Below are 22,843 nucleotides of genomic sequence, written 5' to 3' on the forward strand. Positions count from 1 at the left end.
ATCACTCTTCTTTTTTTTTTTTTAATCCTTTTTTGCAAAATTACTTTTCTTAATGAATTCTGCTGAGGGAATTCAGTTTTAGTTACTATCTGGCATTGCATTTTGTCTTCTAGTGGAAATCCTACAGTTGTATGCTGGGAAACCACTATGTGTGAACATTAATTAAAACTTGGAGTCAAAGAGAAGAAAATCCCTTTCTGAAAGTTCATTTTAAAAAAATTGTTAAGGCAGAATAGAAAGAGAAATGAAAAATAAATTTATCACCTTATAGAGGGAGAATAATGAATAGTCCTTCAGCAAATGGGTCTGCTGTTATGTTCTCAAGATACAGTAGCAAACAAGGCAGGCAATATGTAGATAACCAGAGCTATTCAGGTGCTGGCTACTTTTGAATGATTGCTTGCCACATCTTTAAGATGTGCTAGGTTCTCGTAATATTAATGTAAGATATACTTGGCCTTCAGAAAGCTCACCATCCAGCCATAAAATGCTAGGAGAAGTTCACAAATGGAGGGTTATTCAGTTGTAAGAGGAGCACAAGAAAGGATGGAGTTCTGTACAAACCAGATGGCTTTGGACAGGGTCTTGACAAATGGGTAGGAGTTCACTAAGAGAAGGCCATGGTGAATGAAGGATATCTAGTCAAAGGTAGCCATGGAGGCAGAGGCAGGGTCGCGTAAAAGTTAAGTGAAGCGTTCTGAGTACAGCAAAGAAGCCAATTTGCCCAAAACATAAGGTGTGTGGGAGGAATGATGGGAAACAGGACTAAAGCCAGGGGGTGAGGGAGTGGCCAGTTGAGATCCAAGTGTGAAGAACAATGCTGGGACTTGGATCCTAACCTATAAGCAGTGCAGAGCCCCAGGATTATTGAGTAAGGAGGGTGACAGGGTAAGGAAGATAACTCGGGCAGTGCTGAATATGTAGACCTGGAAAAGAGAAAAATAAGCACACAATTAAGAGCTTACTGCCAAAGGCTCGTAAGCATTAAGATCCTAAGAGCAGCTGGAAGAAAGAAGGAGTGGATGTTTGAAAATTTCTGTCAGCAGTAGAATTTAAAGGACATGATAACCCATTGAATGCAGGGTGAAGGAATGGGGTGCTGGGTGGCTCAGTCGGTTAAGCATACGACTTGGGCTCAGGTCATGATCTCGCTGTCCTGGAGTTCAAGCATTGCATCAGTCTCTGTGCTGACAGCCTGGAGCCTGCTTCAGATTCTTCATCTGCCTCTCTCTTTGTCTCTCTCTCTCTCTCTGTTTCTCTCTCACTCTCTCAAAAGTAAATAAACATTTAAAAAAAATGAAGGAAGGATTGGATGTTGCTATGGTATGGAATAAAGAATACAGGTAAAGGAACAGATTTGGGGGAAAGATGGAGGTCAAGTCTAGTCCTCCCCAGTTTGAGGTCTCTGGGTGATCTAAGCAGATAAGCCCTGTAGGCAGTAGGCAATTGAGCTCTTGCATTCAGAAAACAGTATATAAAGATCTGAGAGTCTGAGTATTTACATCGGTGCCTAGCCAGCAAATTGGTGAGGTAAGAGAATATATATATCAAGAAAATAAATATGGAGGTCAGAACCATGGAGAATAGCATTTTTAAAAGGTAGAGCATGGGCATTTAAAACTAAAGCTAGTGGGGCGCCTGGGTGGCGCAGTCGGTTAAGCGTCCGACTTCAGCCAGGTCACGATCTCGCGGTCCGTGAGTTCGAGCCCCGCGTCAGGCTCTGGGCTGATGGCTCGGAGCCTGGAGCCTGTTTCTGATTCTGTGTCTCCCTCTCTCTCTGCCCCTCCCCCGTTCATGCTCTGTCTCTCTCTGTCCCAAAAATAAATAAAAAACGTTGGAAAAAAAATTTTTAAATAAATAAATAAATAAAATAAAACTAAAGCTAGAGAAATCTTTAGTGAGGTAAGGACTGAGAAAAAGGCCTTTAGGTTTCATTGATAGGAAATTGATAGAGAAGAATCAGAATAATGTAGAAACTAAGAAAAAAAATCACCTTTGGTTTAATGAGATTTTGATAGGGATGCAAGGCTGAGTAGGTCATTGAATACTGTAACTGAATGAATACAGAGATGCTTAGGCTAGATCATTCTAGGCAGAGAGTGAGAGGCCCCAGGGAATAAAAATATACTGGATAAGGATGAATTGTCTGGAGTCAGCATCTTCTATGGCTGGGCACTGTTCTAGACATTGACAATAAAGCAGTAAATAAAATAAAGCTCTTGCTGTTGGGGTATTTTCATTCTAGCAGATGGGGCAGGGAGGACAGAGAAGATGTAAAATAAACAGATTCCACAAGATGTCTATAATATTTATTCTGGAGGAAAGTAAATCAGAGAAGGAATTTTATTTTTTTATTTTAGAGCACGTGTGAGCGGAGGAGAGGGGCAGAGAGAGAGAGAGAGAGAGAGAGAGAGAGAGAGAATCTTAAGCGGGCTCCATGCCCAGTGTTGAGCCCAACGTGGGGCTTGATCCCATGACCCTGGGATCATGACCTGAGCCGAAATCAAGAGTCAGACGCTCAACTGACTGAGTCACCCAGGCGCCCCAGAGAAGGATTTTTAATTATAGTGGTCTGGGCAGGCGTCACTGATAAGGTGTCATTGAGCAGAGACCTACTGAAATGAGGAGTGATGTATTACAAAAATAAAACTTTGAAGAGTTTGTTTGAATTTTCTTCACACAAGTCATTATTTGTTGAATAATTTATTCTTTTCCTTAGGCACTGTAAGGAGATTCCTGGAGATTCATGGGGAGACCATTGAAAAAGTAGTATTTGCTGTCTCTGAACTTGAAGAGGTATCTTGCTAATTATGTTGCCTTGTTTAAATCTTACTTTTACTAGTGTTTGCCTTTGTGTCATCATTATCTATTTGCTGAATTGCTAGCAGGCAAATCCTAGGTATCAGTGTATGTGTTTGGTATCATTTGTTGAAAAAAATCCGTGTTAGAAACTAAAAATAAATCAGAAAGGAGCATTTGTTCATGTTTTTCATTGCTAAGACTGTTTTCACTTAGTGAAGTCCCACAAGGTGGAGTTGTTCTGCTTTGCTCCCTGTATTAGCTCTTAAAATATCTTGAGGCATCACCTTATAACCCAAGTACTGGGTGCCTGGGCAGTGTAACTGGAAAACCGCTACGGTGCTGGAAAAGCTTTGATGTCTGCCTCACCTGGAAACAGGTGGCAGCCTAGCCTAGTGACTGGCATTGATTGAGTTGGAGGGTTATGTTTTGTTGTATGTAGTTGGGGTTAGTATGTTGCAGTCTAATTTGGAGCCGTTTTAGAAAATTAGGTCTTCGCTTTAACTCTTATTAAGTTTTATTTAGTTTTAGTGTGCTCTCCAATCCAGCTTATATTATTTTGCAGTTACGTGTCCTTGGGCAAGTTACTTAACCTCTCTGTTCTTTGATAAAATGGGAGTACTAATAGCAGTTATATCACAGAAGTTTTGTGGTGAATGAGTTAATTCCTGTGAAATACCCACTGAAAGTGTTAATAGCTATATGCATGATATATAAATACTTTCGAATTTGCTAAAATGAGACACATTTGCTTGTTTGCTGTCTCTTATTTCACCTGGTTACCTATTCATTCATTCTGTCAGTGATCTTTCATTGAGTGTCTGGCATACAAGTTTATTACACTAGATGGGAATACACCCGTGAAGAAGTCGGGGTCGTTGTCCTCAAGCAGTCCGTTGTGTATTGGTGGGGACAGACAGTTCAGAGGTTTTGATCATCGTGATAAGTGCACTAATGGAAGTATGGAATGGACAGGAACACAGAACTCTAGCTTGCACAGGGTTAGGAAATACTTCCCATGGGAGGTGATAAAGCTGAAATTGTCGTTAAAGAAAAATACGATATTCCAAGGGAGGGGCAGATGACCGTAGGACAGGAGTGGCAGCGCTTCCGCATTCCAGGTTCAGTGACCTGAAGTTGCCAGGATGGGAGTCAGGCTTAACTTGACCATCTAACAATATCCTGACCTTTTACATAAGAACTGATGGAGGGTCCCAGACGGCTCTAGTCGAGCTTAGAAGTGGAAAGGTCTTTATTCTTGGTGGGAGCTGTCTTCACAGTGACTGGAACAGCACAATGCATTGCTGACGCCTGATGGCTGCCTCGTTACTTCGTTATTTTTCACAGAATGTCTTGCTTTTCTGACACAGGCTACTTACCAAAAGCTGCTACCTCTGTACTTCCCAAGGTCATTAAAGGAGGAATGTCGATCGTTGCCATACCTACCTGCAGATATTGGAAATGCAGAAGGGGAGCCTGTGGTACCTGAACGACAGATTAGAATAAGTGAAAAACCTGGTGCCCCGGAGGGTGAGTTCTGCCTTTCTTAATTTCCCTCTTCTGTCAGGGACTGATGAACACCACCAAGAAGGAGATGGTTTAGCCTGCCTTTGGGGGCTCTCTATGAGTGTCATTAAGATCAAGACCACGTTAAATGTTTTTAGAGTTTTATTCTTGTTAAAATTTACTTTTTTTTTTTTTTAAGTTTATTTATTTTGAGAGAGTGTGTGTGCATGCAAGCAGGGAAGAGGTGGAGAGGGAGAGAGAGAGAGAGAGAGAGAATGAACGAATGAACCCTGAGCAGGCCCCATGCTGTGAGAGAGAGAGAGAGAGAGAGAGAGAGAGAGAGAGAGAATGAACGAACGAACCCCAAGCAGGCCCCATGCTGTCAGCATGGAGCCCAATGTGGACCTCAGTCTCAGGAACCGTGAGGTCACGACCTGAGCCCAAACCAAGATTCAGGCGCTTAACCGACTGAGCCGCCCACGCACCCCCAAGTGTAGTCTTTAACCTAAAAAAGAATGTATGTTTATACACACACACACACACACACACACACACACACAACATCAAGTTTGTTAGGCAGTAGAGATCCAGAGTTGGGTATAACAACATTTTCACCTTCCTGAAGTACGCAATCATCTGAAATTGTCAACAGCTTCAACAATATGTCCTCTAAAAGCCAGACCTAATATTAAATATTGAAACAAGAATGCTTTTACCACTCTTTTGGTTTCTTTAAGTTATATACTCATGTAGATTGGAGCAGTGGCAGAGCACAGTAGGGTGAGAGCCCTTCTGAATCTGTGCTGACAGCTTGCACTGGTCTTCACGGGGACATGGTGAAGGCCATAACTCCTGTGGAGGCATGCCTTACATGCTTCAGTGCTAGAACTTGATCTGAAAATTCAGCAGTCTAGGAATTACTGTGAGATTCCTGCTGTGAACACTTGTAAATGAGCATCAAGGTAGAAATCTGTAGAAGGCTGCTCATCTCCTTTTTATCACCAGTACACAGCCTTAACTCCAGTGGAGGAATTGTAAGTGGTTTACCACCAGGAAATGTCTGAACCAAGCTTTGCTGGAGGGCTGCCTGTGTACTTTAGGATACGCCCAGAGTTATTTGGAATTCTCATGCTTAGGACCACCACTAAAGAATATAGTTTTTCCTAAGTAGGTAAATACATTTTGTATGACAAGGAGTAATGAATAGCAAACCCAATTCGAGATCGTAATGCTGGGCAGCAGATTAGGCCAACTCGTTAGGCAAAGGGTTCCTTGTGTCAGCCATTCACAAAGAGTGCTTGATTGCCTCAAAGATGTAGGTCTTAGTGCTCATAAATCTTTTCAATTAGAATGTTCAGTCTGTTAAAATAGATGTAAAATCAGCTTACTTGATTCATTCGTGGGTATTTGTTCATAAAAGCACACTGTCTGAGCTATTGACCTGTCACAATTTGAAGATCAGTGAAGTAGAGGTAAGGAAGTCCCATTGAGGTGGCCCACCTGGCTGGGCTTCAAGTAGTGGCATCACCTTGGGAAGCTCCCCATGGTCCAAGGCATTTTTTTTTTCCTTTCTTTAAAGACATTTTTTTTTTTTTTTAATAAATCTGGGAAGGCAGTGAGGAGCACATTAAGAGATGATCCATTCCCGAAGTACTGACATCTAGCCAAACAAAATGATCATATGGGTAAATTGGAAAGTTAATTTATTAATTCGTAGTGAAAACTAGAACTCTGACAGGTCGGAATGATTACATAGGCATGACCAGTAGAGAAAACCAGGTTGCTAAATTAGAATGAAACGTTATCCTAGTGAATGTGGGTCCTGCAGTCCCGCTCCAGCCGTCTGTCATTGGGGCTTATCGAACAAAAGGACTCCAGTTTCTGTGTCCGCTAACCACGTGCTCCCTCCTTAAGCAGTTCTGGATAAATGATCCCAAACATTTGTTCTTTTTTATTTGTTTTGTCAGATGTGGTGTGACAGTCCATCTTTCAACCTGCATTCTGTATAATTACTTCTTTTTGCTTATCATTAGGTTCTACTCTTTCCTTCCTGAAGTGACACCTAGGTCACCTTGGTATTCCTAAAACTTCTGTCACACAGGGACAGGGGGTTTCTTGCGTTATTTCAGTTCATTAAATGCCTAAATCTGATTTCAGTTTGATTCTCAAGAAAAAAAAAAATACCCTTAACCCCAGTGTTTTTGATTACCTCACAGTCCTCCCTCTTAGGCATTCACGGTCTGTAGCATTTATAGTTGGGTGTTGTCCTACGCTCTCTATTGATAGTATTTTTGTTACAGACAACCAAGAAGAGGAGGCTGAAGGCTTGGGAGTAGATCTCTCTTTCATCGGCTCTCATGCTTTTGCTCGAATGGAAGGAGATATTGATAAGCAGAGAAGACTGATCCTTCAGGGCCAGTTATCAGAGGCAGCCCTGCAGAAGCAGCATCAGAGAAAGTAAGGCGAACCCCTTTGGACTGATAGACATGGAAGGACTTGAGGAATAAGAAAGGACCTTACAGCTGCCAAGTGATCAACATATAATGTATTCTAGTCTATTTTTCATGACAATCCGGTGAGGAAGATGTTGTCCCTATATTTGGTAGATGCAGAAAATCAAAGTTAACTTCTCAGTGGTGACAGTTAAAATGTAGCGAAGCCAGTGTTCAGATGCACATCAGATTTCTGAGCCCCCACTCTTTCTACTATAGTTGTGGTGCCTCTGGGTGAAGTTCTAAAAGTAGCAACTAGGGGAAGGGAAAGGCAGAGTTAACAAAGATTTTACTTAACTTTGTTGTATTTATAACTAAAGTGTAATCTATAGTTTCGTTACATTTAAAAACACTTTATTTCTCCCTGATTTATCCCAGGGACCTTAAAAGCCATTCCATTTCTTTCAGGTGTCTTCTAAAGAAATTCTGAATAAGTCCTTTTTCAAGCATAAAGAAAAGCAGCTTATGTGCTTCTGGGTAAGCTTTTCCAAGGATTAACAGTCTTTGGAAAACTAGCTGCTTTTCAGGCACTTTTACAGGAAAGAAAAATGGTAAATTATAGTTCATATCAGCATTACCTTATAGGGTTGGTTGAGAGGTTAACATCTCATAGGATTGTTGTGAGCACCTGGTACTTAGCAAGCTCTTAAAATCTATCACTGTTGTTCTCTTCAGTACTGAGCAAATCCTGGTCTATTTTATCTTTTAGCTTTGGTACTTGCCATCCCTTTTGACCAGAATACTATCATCCTTCAATTCCTGCCCATTCTCCAGGTTTCAGCTTAAAAGTTATTGCCTCTGGAAATTTATCTCCCTGGAGATAAGCCAGAATAGGTGGAAGGGAAGTCTGGAATAGATGGCCTCTCCTGTATGCTTTTTCACACCTGTACTTAAGCAAAATACAGCCTCTATCACGGTATCTTGTAGTGATGTGTGGTTGTTGTCAGTCTCCCTCTGTAAGTGGGAGTGGACTGGATGACCTCTGGAGTCCCTTACAGAATTAGAACTTTGTATCTGGTGATTTTCTGGTCTTCATTTTATTCTGATTTTATTTTTAGAAACAAAGCAAATTTGCCACTAGGGGGCACCAATGAACAGCTTTTCCACAAGCAGTGGCCAGCAAATGATAGTTTCAGTGGTTTCTAAATTTGCATGTGTAAGAATCAACTGGCAAACATTTTTCTTTAAATACAGTGATGGGGTTGTCCCTCACATGACTGGGACTTTGGCATCTGTATATATTTTGAACTTTTTCACATGGTGATTCATGCACTACTAGATCTGGGTACCTTTTTTTGGTTGAAGGCAGTGTTTAAACTGTTTTGTCTTAGGTCCCCTTTGCACTCTTAAAAATTGTTAAGGACCCCAGAGAGCTTTTGTTTACGTGGTTTGTGTCTACCAGTATTTATCATATGAGAAATCATTAATTTATTTCAAAATAATCCATTGTGTTTTTATGAAAAATAACTAAAAAAATAGAAGAAATGGCACTGTTTTACATTTTTGCAAATGTTTTAATGTTTGGCTTAATAGAAGACAGCTGGATTCTCATATCAGCATTCAGACTGTTGCAATAAGTTGTTTTGGGTGAAGTGTATGAAGAAAATCCAGCCCCACTCAGATACATAATTGGGAAGGAGAGGCATATGTTAATAGCCTTTTCAAATAATTTATGGTATTTTCTGCTATTACAACATAACTCGATAAATGGTAGTTTCTTACAGTTTAGTGGTAATAGGGAATCTCAAAGCATATCCATGAATTTTTATATTCTGATATATTAAAATGTTTTGTTCTGTCCTCTTTGAATTGGTTTTATAATAGGAATTTATAGCATGAATGTATAACATTTTCTGTTGGAAAACATCGATTCACTGAATTATTCGGATCTTCTAAATATTGACAGATTTTAGTACCCAATATGAAGAAATTATATTTGTTAATATTGCCACTGACCTCATCAGAAAAGTCTTTAAGTATTAGGAGCTCTAAGCTTCTGGTGATAGAGACGAATTTTCCAAAATTATATGTGCATTTTAAATCTCAAGTTTTATCATTGGCAAGAAATACCGTTGGTTGTTTTTCTGGAAACGACAGGGTCACTTTATTCATTTTTGAGAAAACATCTGCCAAATACTCATGTTGAATAACCACAGTTTGTCTGCCAGTCATTATTTGAAGAAAAACAGTGTTCCATGAAAAAAAAGCAACTAGTTCAGCTTCTAAGTCACATAGTGCTTTTCTTCAAGACAACCTCATACTTCGGTATGTAGAAGTGTTCTTCCCATTCTGTGCTACATTAAAATTAAAAAGATGTGTTCCCAAGGGTTGATTTAATAAAAATAATAATTTTTACTTCCTCATCAAAGACATTCTTAAATAAAACTGGCTTTTTTCTTTTTTCTTTTTTTTTTTTTTTTTTTTTTTTTGGTTCTCTGGGAATTTTGGCAATGGAAGAGCATAGTGACTGCTAGTACAATCTGGGGCCTCTGCCATGGTTCATCATAAGGCACCAGTAGTTTGACTTAACAGTTGTTTTTCCGCCATGGGTGCAAATGTGAACACAGTGGAAGAGGCAAATGATGTTTCAGTATGATGATGAGAACGGTTTTGACTTTGGAAACCCCCTGAAAAGCGTCAAGACTGTGGACCACACTTCAAGAACCACTGGTTTGTGGTTTCTCGTGAATGAATACCCATAGTCAAAAGGAATGTTGGTAATCGTCTGATACAGTTTTCCAAAGTGGAACACATGGTCTGTAAGCATTATCATCACCCGGGCTGCTTGCTAAAAATGTGTATGCCCCACACCAAACTTCCTGCATCGGAACCTCTGTGGAAAGTTTCTAAAGTTTCATAAGTGATTCTTCCGCGTCCTAGATCACTGATGTAGTCTGACCCCTTTCTAGAGGGTAAATGATCCCCAAGACTGGCTCGCCCAGAGTCACAGCTCACTGAGAAAGAGCCTTCCGAGTGGCGAGTACGGCACATCTCCCTTCTCCGCCACCTTCTTCAGCCCACTTACGCAAACCAACTTCAGACACGTTGGCAAAGGACTAGAGACTTTTTGTATTCATATTCAAAGAACTGCATTGCAGCCACTTTTCTCAAATCAGCCAACCTGTTCTCTGTCTTTCTCTTCTACACACACGTGCACCCCTCATACCTTTTTCATTTCTCCATGAGTAGTATAGATAATCTGGAAATTTTGAAGTTTGTGTTTGGACTGGATACTTGTCTGCATGTGTCTCTTTCTCTCTTTAATGAGATTTGTTTCACTTAATGATAAGTTCAGTGACTAGTTCAAGTCAGCATTAAAACCTCTTCACTCCTTTCTGGAAAGGAGTCCTCGGCAAAGGGATAGCTTCTCAGAAGGAATATGAATACAGCATGGAAAGCACTGTCCTTGTTGGTAGAGGGCCTTGATCTTGAGATTCACATTTGTTACACAGTTGATAGTTTCCATTCAGTTCAGAAAATGTTGAATATTTACACTGTACAAGATAACATTCTAGACATTGAAGTAGCCAGAGATAATTAAGGTAGTCCCTCTGTTTTAAAATTCATGAGTGAGCCACATGGTCTTCAGGTGTCGGGGTGTGTTCTGAGCAGCGGTCAGGCTGTGACCGTGTAGTCAACAAAACACAGCCTGTGGCTCCCAAAGCCTGCACTGAGAAATGGGAGAGGTGCCTCTGTCACACTGTGCTCTTGAGTGATAAGCTACGTCTGAATCAAAACGTTGTCAGATTTCCATTTAAGTGCCCAGCGTCTGTGATGATTACAAACGAGGTTGAGTCTCATAGCTATGCTGCAGGATACTTGGGAGTAATAACAGAGGCCCAGAAGGGTGGGCAAGGAACCAGAGACCCTTTCAGGGAGCCCAAGAGACCAAAACCAGTTTTGTGATGCTACTCAGACTATTTGCCCTTGTCCTCCTCCTCCTCCCACCGTTCAGTGGAGTTTCCCAGAGGCTACTTACTGTGTGACATTGCAGTAGATTAAATGCAGAAGCAGATGTGAGAACCCAGCAGAACCTAAAGAGATTTGCCAAAACGAGGAGTATTAACCCTTCTCCCAAAACACAGTTTTTGTCGTGTAAAGTCGCTTAATGTTCACGTAAAGGTTTTCGTTGTTTTTAGATTTACAAATAATCACTTTTAACATTTCCATTTTTATTTCTAACGTGGTAAATGTTGGTAGAGATAACTGACATAAACATCAAAGGGTCCTGAGACCAAAAGGTTTGAGATTTGATGACTCCTTGTCTATGAGTTCATAACATAACTGAGTGTTACTCTGCTACGTGCTGAATGTTTTAAGATTTCAGGCTGTGGTTTTTCTCAGTTTGTTTATTTCTCTTATTTTGTCTAAATAAGGCTTTATTTACACATAACAGGTCTGGTTTCTGTTCATTATGTGGGTTGATCCGGTTGATCGAGTGATTTTTTTTTTTTTTTTAATCTCTGAGGAAGTAGGTCTTTAGTTAGCAATCTCTTTTTGAAAGCTTTCAATTCTTCCATCAGTAACAACACTAAGGTCCCATGGATTGTCTTTATAGAGTCAGATCATTGTTTGCCCAGCACTACCTCGCCACATCATTACCTCTGTGTGGTAATTCTTTTTAACATCTGAAAAAATTAGGCATGTTGCCTAATTCTTTACTAATATATCTAGGTCTTCTATCCAGTCGTGACAGTGATTTGGGTATATCGTAAGATAGAAGTTGGCTTACTTACAAAAATTAGGAAGCAACCTAGATATTCTTTTTCAAAAATACAGCTTTAAAACTCTTAAAATTATATTACAGTAACTTTTTCTTTTTCTGTTAGTGTTCCTCGCTTGGCTTAAGATCCAGTTGCCAACAACTCTTAAGTCATTTTCCGGAATAAAAACTTCATCTCCTTCACTGTTAAGTATTTTCTGAGCCCTTACTAATGTGCTAGGTGTCATGCTGAAAACATAATAGTGACATGCAAGACAGATAGAGTGGCAGCTTCATGGAGCTTCGGGTCTTGCAGAGGAGAGAAATGTTAAACTAAGTATTGTATGAACAATTTATTTAAACTACAGGGTCCAATGAGTATGTGACAGGGGTCCTAACCAAGTCCAGCGTGGGGCAGTTCCATCAGGTCAGGAAAGCTTATGTTGATTCCAAAGCCAACATTCTCCCTGGGCTATTGGTTACACACAAATATGTTAGCCATTAGTCTTCTAAGAATAATTTAGCGTATCTTTTCTTCATCATTCAACCTGTGGTTATGCACGTGGATGGTAATTGATTAACTGGAAGAAATTGCCTTCTGTTAGCTTTGTGAGGACGGCATCCAGCCTTAGTTGATTGCAGCCTGTTGAGAATCTGTCCACTCAGTATTTCTGCCTTCAGAGCGCTGTAGTGGCTCCCTTCGCTGCCATGTTGCCATATTTTGTGTGACTGTTTACCTGTGATTATTGCAATTTACCCAGCAGGTAATAGAAATCCGTTTACCTGGAATAAGCTCTAAGAAAACAAGAAACTGTTTTAAGTTGATACTTTCCTTTTAGCATTTGTTTTGATTATTGGATTGGGGTAAAAAATTGTATGTCTTTATTGAAAAAAAGTGCAGAAACTATAGCAAAAAATGAGGTGCAGTTTATAAAAGATATAATGGAAGTTTTAAAATTTTTTTGAAATTTTTTTAATGCTTATTTTTGAGAGACAGAGACAGAGACAGCATGAGCAGGGGAGGGCCAGAGAAGAGAGAGAGGGAGACTTAGAATATGAAGCAGGCTTCAAGCTCCAAGCTGTCAGCGCAGAGCCCGATGCGGGGCTCCAACTCACCAGCGGCGAGATCATGACCTGAGCTGAAGTCAGACGCTCAACCTACTGAGCCACCCAGGTGCTCCTAAAATATTTTTTTAAGAGTTGAGGGAAACAAACATGTTAGCTGAGGAGATAAAGCTAACATCTTTTGCTTTTATTCCCTTCTTCCAAATTCTTGTTTAAAGGAAAAGAAAGTTGACTAGATAATCAAATTAAACTTCTGTGATCCATAGTGGGAAGGGAGGAGACTTGATTAGAATAAAGAAGAAACCAGCTGAAGATTGCAGTCCTGAGTTGTTGCATTGGAATTCGTCTCAGGCTTAGAAACTAAACCTTTTTGAATCATAAAGCCTTCATAAAGAATCACATGTAAGCTATAAACCTTCTCCCCATGAATATGCTCGTATAGATTTTGCCAGCCAAAATCTATTCTAGGATCTCAAGCTGTTAATCACAGATCAAGGTTAACAACATTTTAGAGTTTATACCATATCAGGATTCACACCATGGACTAAAGTCAATTTTAGATGGATTGAGGACTTAAATTTTTTTTTTAATTAAAACTCATGGAACAAGTTGTAGGATAGTGTCTTTTATACCTTGGAGAAAGGACAGGTTTCTTAGACAAGATATAAAAGGAATTGACTGTAAAAGAAAAAATAGTTTTGACTCTATTAAAATTAAGAGTTCTGGCAGATGGAGCAGTGAATCTTAAAGTGAAAAACAAGTTACAGAATGGGAGTGTTCACGGTAAACATAACTGGCAAATGACTAGGATCAAGAATATACAAAAAATTCCTACAGGTGAGTGAGAAAAGAACAAATAGCTCTCTAGAAAAACAATATGAACAGGCATCTCACAGAAGACATGTCCAATAAATACGAACAGGTTCTCAGCATCATTAGTGACCAGAGAAATGAGATACCCTTTCAAACCTGACTGGCAAACGTTAAAACATCTGCCAATACCACGTGCTGAGGACATGGGTTCCCAGGAAGTCGTATCCATTGCTTGTAGAACCACAAGTAGGTACAACCCTTTGGAAAAGGGGTCTGGCCTTACCTCCCAAAACCAAATATACCTGTAACCTAGCACTTCAACCCTTATGTAGCCACCCAAGAGAAAGCATGCACACATATACCAGGAAACATGTAAAATAAGTTGATCGTAGCACTGTGCACAGGAGCACAAACCTGGGAACAGTCCGGGCAGCCACCAGTAGGAGAGTAGATGAAAAAAAAGTGTCGTTTTCATGTAGTACAACTACAATTTACATGGTAATCAAGGTGAATGAAGAATAATGCCACCCAATGATACAGATGAATCTTAGCAGTCCAGTAGGTCAAACAAGACCCAAGAGATTACATACAGAATGGTAAGCTTTTTCTAAAAAACTTTTTAGGAATACATACAAATGAACAAAAAAAAGATATAAAAAGGAAAGCAAGAAAATGATGAACGTGTGATTCCAGACACTGGTTATGGGGGGGGGGGGGGGGGGAAGGGGGCAGGGGCCAGAATTGGAGGGGAGTGACCATGTGATTAGATATAGATTATTGTGAGAGTGCCTGCTTTTGTTTTGGCCAGGAGGTTTCAGAGTACTTATTACTTCATTAAACATAAATAATTAGATAAGCAGTTTTTTAAAGAGAACCATGTGTGTACCCGTGATGAGAGTGATTTGAACCAAGGCTAATTAATTTTGTTTTGTGCACCTGAATTCCAATTCGAAAAAGATTTTTTTCAGAGTTCATTGAACACATCGTTACTCAGTATCAGGAGCTACCCTAGGGATTGGCTGGAAATATAGAAACAAATAAGCCATGTTCTCTGTCATGTGGTCTGAGTAGAAGCAAACACTGGCAGTAAGTGGGTGAAGCCTTGTACTAATCTTTGTGGTTCAAAGAAGAGAACAGTTAATTCTGCATGTCTGGATCTTGCCTCCACTCCACTCCCACTATCTGCACCCCCGCCAGTCCTCCTCTGAACACACTTGATTGATAGAATTTTAGACGTCTGTTGGACTGCTTGTTTCGTTCCATCCTGTTACAAAGTTTATTCTTTGTAATGTATGTCTATCTCATATATTCAGCTTTAAAATCTTTGAAACCAAGTGCCTTTTATTATCATTCTCCAGTGCCCCCCCCAATATCTTGAATAATACTTATGTTTATTATTTCATTCAACAAAGCTTAGAGTCCCTACTATGATGCAGACATTTGCATGTATGCCCTGCACCTTTGAAAAATGAGCTAATGAATACATGAATGGAGTATAGAAATTAACAGACGTTTACTGAATTCCTGTTACATGTTTTATGCCAGGTCGGACCTGTGGAACTCATGAGACACTTAAGATCTGTTCTGTTCAGTCTTGCAGTGAGATGACTTAACCGTAAGACAGTTAGAAAACAGTACCTTTGCGGATTTCATATGAATAACCAAGGAAATGACTCTAAAATTTTGAGACAGTACATAGGGATAAGGGAGAACGACCATAAACATAGTTCTTTTCTTGAGTTGCAAGTTATGTCTTAAGCCAGAGTTGAAAGCTATTTTGTCTTTCACTTTTCAATTTGCGTAGGTGGGTAAGTTTGCAGATTTAAACTGTAGGATCTTGTGATACCAAGTATGTTTTTCACAGACAGTTCAATTTCTGTGATACTAGCAGACATATCACTTGTTGATTACAATCCATATGTAATAGGTTTCCTATTAAATACCCTTAGTTGTGTGAGTGTACATTATAGCTGAAAGGTGTCCTCTGTAAACACCACTTTACGGATGAGGAAACAGGTCCATAGAGGTGAAGCAGCTTTATTTACTAAGGTTGCACAGAAAGCGATAGGATTAGAACCCAAGTCTCCCTCTCCTGGTTTAGTTTTCCTCATGTTGTGGGATGTTGCCCTATGTAACCTAGATTCTTCAGAGTTGCTTCTCATGATTTCAGTGCTGCGAAAGCTGTTTTTGCAAATAAGTGGCACTTTGAATTACAACAAAACAGTATGAAATAGTAGAAGAAGTACTGACCTTTCCAGAACTCTGGAGATATGAGTAAACTTCCAATTCAACTCTAGCAGTAATTGACTGGTGACTAAGACTAGCTCGACCTTGCAAGTCATTTCCCCGCTTTGAGATCTTTAACGTCTCTTCCAGCTTTCATGTCCTTTTAGCTAAAGCCAAGCTAAGCCAAGATCCCTGAGATCTGCTCTGTGGGTTCTCAGTGCAACTGGTTTGATTAACCAATCATTAAAATAAACCTGGACTTCCCACATAAAATTACCTAGTTCCTTTGTGGTCCCATGTAACATGTAAAACACTTACCTGTTTTTCTTCTGAAAAGTAAACTCGAGGGCACTGACAGTGTTTATTCACTGTAGCATTCTCAATACCTAGCGTTTTGTAAGCACTCGGTAAATCGTTGGATGAGTGAACATCTGTTTTGGATAACTGCTATTGCTTTAGGCCTTCTCTGCCATGTTGTTTAGGAAGGGAAAATAATAGTATTTGAAAACAGTGTTCATTTGAGTACTTGCTGTCTTTGTCATTTATATGAATAGTCTTCACTTGATCATAAAGGATTATTTTAAATCATGTAGTATGAACACATTTTCTCAGTGACTCATCTTTGTTTATTATATAATAAACATTGGTTTAACATTTTCTCAACATTGGTTGAGATTCTGCATAATATGCCCTCCTTAACTTCTTGCACATTATAATAAAACCTCATTCTTTAGGGAAAGAAACAGATTCCATTTGTAAATTTAATTTACAGGGGATTATTATAATAATTATATCCTTTATTTCTCTAGTTATAATCGCTGGTTGTGTCAAGCAAGATCTGAGGATCTATCTGATATTGCTTCTCTAAAAGCCTTATACCAAACAGGTGAGCGTAAGTAGCTTTTCTTTTCCTTTTTAAGAACCCCACCTAGCACGCTACTAGAAACTTCATTTTTCTCTGATTTTGTCCATTTTGCCTATGAAAAAAAATTTTTTATACTAATGAGGATAGTTTGGCTCATCATCAAGATCTTAAAAATAACATCTCAACCTATAAAATTTTCATCTTGTAGTTCTACGTTGGTCCACTTCTTCTTAATGTCTCTTTTCTTACCTTTTAACATCTTTTCTGCTCTTAAAAATACCATTCACTTGCTATACAAAATTCAGACCTTGTCTAAATATATAATGGAGATGGGGAAAGTTCTCAAATTTCCACTCTTTCTCCATTAAATTCCTTTTTCAGGCAGTAATTGTTAATTTTCAGAATTGAGTTCCCATTAGTTTTTCCTGGATCACTAATGTTATTAAAACTTGAACAAAGCCTATTTATAAAAAGGCCTTGGCCCTGCAGCCTTTCCCTTGGCTATCCCTGATTTAAAACCTGCAGGAAGCCTTTATCTTAAAAATAAGTGCAGTCATCAGAACCTCATAAAGCTAAAATATATATATGTATTGTTTTCCACAAAGTGAAAGAAATCTGAGGATGAAACTTGAAAAACGTTAAGTTCCTGGTTTTCAGTCTTTTATATTTGTGTAGAATGTTTTTACAATGTCCGAGTCCAGCCTTGGAGTAAAGTCTCTAGGCGCTGATCACATTTCCCGTTCGCAGGTGTTGATAACTGTGGGCGCACAGTGATGGTGGTAGTTGGAAGAAACATTCCTGTCACATTAATAGATATGGACAAGGTAAGCCACAGCGAGGCTCTGTTTTACACATGATGTTGATTTTTACAATTAGTAGGATGTGAATTTGGAATCAGGACTGAGAATATGAGAGGGGGCGGAAATGTGTGTATCTGGGCAGAGGAGCAGCCCTGGGTCTGTAGGCTGGCATGCACCATTTCAGTACGTTAGGGGTTCGGTTTTGCTCTGTAGGAGAGCAAATTCTCGAAAATATGAGAATGCCATCATGTGATCTCCAAAAACGCAGCTGCTCCGTTTCGGATGTGATGTAGCCGGATAGTTTTGGGTTGGAATCACTCTAGGTTATAGTTGTACTAACAATCAGATACTGCTTGTCTTGAAAAAAAGAAAAATTAACTCTTGAGTATCTATCTGAAGAGAAGAAGTCAGAGATGTAGTTACCCCAAGATGTCATAATTCCATAACCCCTTCATTTGGATGCAAAGGACAGATTCGTAAGAGAAAAAATGGTATTATTACTGGCAAATAAAAATAAGAAAATGATTATGCTTTTAAAAATGATTACTGGGGCGCCTGGGTGGCTCAGTTGGTTGAGCATCCGACTCCGGCTCAGGTCATGATCTCGCAGTTCGTGAGTTCGAGCCCCGCGTCGGGCTCTGTGCTGACAGCTCAGAGCCTGGAGCCTGCTTCAGATTCTGTGTCCCCCTCTCTCTCTGCCCTACCCCTGCCTGTGCCCTGTCTCTCTCTGTCTTTCAGAAATGAATAAACATTAAAAAAAATTTTATAAAGAAATGATTAGTAATCCAGGGCGCCTGGGTGGCTCAGTCGGTTGAGCATCCCCCTTTGACTCTGGTTATGATCTCATGGTTTGTGAGTTTGAGCCCCGGATGGGGCTCTGTGATGTTAGCGTGGAACCCACTTCAGAGCCTCTGTTCCCCCCCTCCCGCCCCTTCCCTGCATGCTTTCTCTCTCTCTCTCTCTCTCTCTCTCTCTCTCAAAAATAAATAAACTTAAAAAAATAAAATAAATAAAAAATAAAAATGATTAGTAATCCAAAAAAAAAGCGAATCAGAATGAGATATCTTTTTTCACTTTCAAAACTGGCCTGAACTTTTAAATAATAATCATTGTCATCAAAGATGAATTAAAATGATAAAGGTGGTCACATCCATCGACCCAGGAATTCTGTTCCTCAGAATTTGTACTAAGGAAATAATCTGAGTATGGAAGTAGCTGTAGATCCCGAAGCTGCCCAAATTGGAATACTTGGGCAAGAGACCATTGAATCCAAAAGATAAATACATAGGTCATCCAAGAACATCAGTGTATTAGAAAGTGACTGCAAAAGAGGAAAACCACTTTAACAAATCGTTCTTAACCATAGTAACAAATTTTGTACCTAAAAATATAAAAATTGCACACAATTTTGAGACAAAACACATTTGTACAAAAGCAGATCATTGCTTTCTGGCTAAGCCCTTAGGCTCCCAGTCACTGGTGTTTAGGTAAAAAAAAAAAAAAAAAAAAAAAAATTATGGAAGCATTGGACCTGGCATGCTCCCATGGGCTGGTTTGTACCACAAAACTATGACTTAAAGTTCTAACAATTAGTTCTAACAATTAGCATATCCACAGATGGAGTATTTTGTGACCCTTAAAGGTTATGGTTACAAAGGCAAATAAATACAGTACTATAGAGAAATATTTATAATGTAATATCAATAGAAAAGTGGTGCATTAATTGCCTGTACCCTGACTTTAACTTGTTTTGTTTTAAGCATAAAGGTAAAAACTCAAAATGTAAATATTTCAAAATGGATGTCATGGTTTTGGGGAGAATTTGTTTTCTACATTTTTCTGTCATGTGGCTATGCTTGCTTATAATGAAAAACATTTAAGTTAAAGATGGGGAATTTAAAGCTGAAAATGGGTATCTTAATTGCCCTGCAGGGGGTGGAGAGTGGATAGAAAGAGGGCCAAAAGCAGTCTGGTAAAAGCAGAAATAATAATAAAAATACACACACACAAATGCACAGGAAAAGCTCGACTAATGCAAATTATATCATTACTAAGTTTCTACTTGTAGCCATTTGTTTTGTGTCATTAACAACCAACATAACATTCATTCTGATCATTAATAATGTGATTGATAACCAATAAAAACATAAATCTCTGTATTTGATTTTGGCGTGCATTTGCTTGGTGTTCTGAATATCCATGATGTATCATTTCATGTAACATAATGAGATACATTGTGAGGTCCAAACCAGCAAAGTGGAAGGATCCTGTGTGTTGTTAGTGCCCTCCTCCTTCCTCTGCTCTGGTAGCAGTTGGATGCTAATCCATTTTAGTCTACACATGATAATGCCAAAGACTATCCTGAGGAGAATTGGGAAATCACCTGTTTGATAATCTTTCCGTGGTTAATTCTTAGCTTCCTCTATGTCATTGTTTATAGCTACACCACTGGGTTACCCTGGCTCTGCCCATATTGGAGCTCTGCTCCGTGTTTAATGTTTCTCTTAAATTTCATCCTTCTTATAATGAAGTGTTTCTCTAATGTGATCTGGGTCACATTAAATTTGAGTCTTTCAGAGCTCTAGAAATGCTGCCCGGCTCATTGCCATCTACTGACTAAACCTGTTGTCCTTTTCCTCATTTCAGCTCAACATTAAAGATGCCAAGAAAATTAGTCCTCCAAGTGAGCCATGGGAGGGAGGCATCACTCAGAATGTCCTTCTGTAGTAATTCTTGGTTACGTGAGAGCCATAAGTCTGCATCCCAGTAGAGACTGCAAAGATTTTCATTGAGTTTCAGGCAGAAACTTCAAGAATGATCAGAAGTCTAGAAGTTGTACTTCTACAGTTCATTATCCTAGAGAGGGAAAACCTGGCAATTGACTGAAGAACTCTTTTGAGTATATGAAGAGTTATTTGAGCACATAGAGACTGATTGTTCTCCTCCAGCCCTTAGAACAAGGCAGAAAGGGATCCTACTGTAGCATTTCTGAGAACTGGTAAACACTGGCTAGGTTCACTTTCCTGAAGCTCTTTTTCAAAGAGAATTGATACTCATTAGTCTGAGATGTCCATCTGTAGTGCCTGGGGCATCAATTAGGTTCATCTTCTGAGTTTTGCCTCTCTCTTGGCTTCTGCAAAATTGACTACTTATGCAAGATGATCTTACGTTTACTTCTTTTTTTCCTTCTAGGCTCTCTTATATTTCATCCATGTAATGGATCATATTGCTGTGAAGGAATATGTATTAGTATATTTTCACACACTGACCAGTGAATACAATCACCTGGACTCTGACTTCCTGAAGAAACTCTACGATGTTGTTGATGTCAAGTTAGTTATTTTTGCAAATTATGAAGAGGGGAGATAGCTGCTTTCTTTCCTAATATTAATGAGTAGTAAACATTGCTGTGTATTCTGTGAAAAGATATTTCATGTTCTGTGAAAAGATATTTCATGTAACAAAGATTTTTATCACACATAGATCAGATATTTTAATATCAGGAGGCCCTCCTTAACTCCAGTGTATTTTGCATTTAAGTAAATTCATATGTAAAATTTTTGCTGCTTTTAAACATCTTGCGAAAGGGTTGGGGTCATTACCAATCTTTGTATATAAGATAACAAAAATACTACCTTCTGTTAATAAGGTGTGTTACTCTTCTCAAAATACATTTATAAATATTATTTCATTTGACCCAGTGACCCATGAGTTTTATAATTCATGATATGATCTCAGATATTCTAGTACAGTATAAAAAAAGGCACATGATAACTTTTTGTTAGATATGAATTTACTTTGTTTTACCTGTAGTTGGCTCTGTCACAGCCAAGAGAAACAATATCTTCTATAAAACAGATACTTTAAATAATGAAATGTCCCCTGAATTATTTTTTGACATTTCACTTAAAATTCAATATGTAAACTAGACCCATTTTAACTTTTTTTCCCCTTTGTGAATATATTTCTGTATTCTAGCAAAGAGTTAATTGTCTATAACATGACATACTGACCCATGTTTTTATTTCGCATTAGATACAAGAGGAATTTGAAGGCTGTTTATTTTGTTCATCCAACATTTCGTTCAAAGGTACAGTGTGTTTCTCTTTAGCTAAATCTCACATTTAAGTGCACTGCATGCCAGCATTTTAAGATATATTTCAATGCCTTAATTCTCACTATCACCATTGTGATGGCCAATTTCTTTGTCTACTGTTCCTTTTCAGTGATTTTCAGTCGTGATCCTAATGCTTTGGTCCCACGTTAAGTCTAGTATCTTTGTAGGCAACGCATACAGGCTGTCCGCCTCTCAGTTCTTGCCTCTTCATGCTCTGTGTTCGTTGGACTTCACTCACGCTCTTGATACGGAATGCGCTTTCCTTCCTCTGCTCGTGCTAACTTCAGTTTGCCCCTCAGATCTCTGCTCAGTAGTTACTTTCCATAGAAAGCCTTCCCCGACCAGTTCTGCCAACGAGTAGGTACTCCTGCATTATACTCCCCCTTAAGATTTTAATTTTTAATTCCAATTAATTGTTTAATTTTCTACTTTATGCTAGCCTGCAGGATTTGTGAGAGCTAGATTACAGCTGTCTTGTTCACAATCACATCCCTAATATCTCTAATATCTAGTCCTGCATTTTGACTTCACCAACACATGCACTTCCTTGGTTCTTTTACTGTTTCTAAAAATACCATTTTTTTTTTTTTTTTGTCTTTATTTTCTTCCCTGTCCAGCCTGAAACCCATGCCCTGTCACTTTCACTGCTGTTAATGCCTACAATATCGTTCATCACACTTGCTCATCAAAACCTGGTCGTGAGACATTTCACCACTCTGCTTTCTTCACTCTCGTATCTGGGTTGCTGAACACAGATGGAGAAATCTTAGAGCCATGTGACTGGGGGCTTCTAAGCAGACACGGAGCTTTCACTGCTAAGGCCCCCCTGGTATTTCACTAGACAGTATGTCCCGGGAAGGACACATTCTCCTCAAGCAGCCCCTCATTCCAACAGTTGGCCCTGCCTTATTCTCGACCAAGAACATCAAAAGCATCAGTAAAAAGCTTTCTGTCCTCTCCCTCCCACCCCAAGCTTACCTGACATCTGTTCCTATCCTTAGCTCCTTTTCTGTCACAAAAAAGTGTGTTTCTTCTTAATGAAGGGCAGACCTTCTACCTGGTGGTCTGGATCCCCTAGTAATAAGAGCTGATGTTTTCTAAGCGCTTCCTGTGTGCCAGCTCTTCCCAGGCATTATCTTGTTAAAGTCTTGTATCTATGAAGTAGATAGTAGTTTATGCCCACTTTACAGGCAAGGAAATTGATGCTTTGAGAGAGTAAGTAACTTTTCTGAGGTAAGCACCTAGTAAGTAGTGGAGTTTGGATTTGGATCTAGACATTTTAATTGGAGAGCCTCCACTCGTCAACTACACAACACATTTCCGTTTCCTCAGGAATTCTCTTCAGCAGTTTTTGTCTTTGTCTTTCTCCTCCCATTTTTCTGGATCTAACTCATCAACTTTTAAACATTCTAAAGCCTCCACTTCTATTTCCTCCCCTTTACAACCAAAATTTTTTAG

General features: G+C 39.2%; 1 protein-coding gene across 2 annotated transcripts in view; it reads left to right on the plus strand.

The window, feature by feature from the left end:
* Nucleotides 1-22,843, plus strand: part of GDAP2 (ganglioside induced differentiation associated protein 2) — a 67,991-nt gene that overhangs the window by 22,995 nt on the left and 22,153 nt on the right. For both annotated transcript variants that reach the window (XM_058716059.1, XM_058716060.1), the window contains exons 6-12: nt 2,720-2,796; nt 4,170-4,329; nt 6,606-6,762; nt 16,413-16,489; nt 17,216-17,292; nt 20,461-20,600; nt 21,304-21,358. In XM_058716059.1, the coding sequence (XP_058572042.1) occupies nt 2,720-2,796; nt 4,170-4,329; nt 6,606-6,762; nt 16,413-16,489; nt 17,216-17,292; nt 20,461-20,600; nt 21,304-21,358 (743 nt within the window). The remainder of the gene's footprint in view (nt 1-2,719; nt 2,797-4,169; nt 4,330-6,605; nt 6,763-16,412; nt 16,490-17,215; nt 17,293-20,460; nt 20,601-21,303; nt 21,359-22,843) is intronic.

Source organism: Neofelis nebulosa, chromosome 2 (genome assembly GCF_028018385.1).
Source record: "Neofelis nebulosa isolate mNeoNeb1 chromosome 2, mNeoNeb1.pri, whole genome shotgun sequence".
In the NCBI taxonomy this organism is placed as follows: domain Eukaryota; kingdom Metazoa; phylum Chordata; class Mammalia; order Carnivora; family Felidae; genus Neofelis; species Neofelis nebulosa.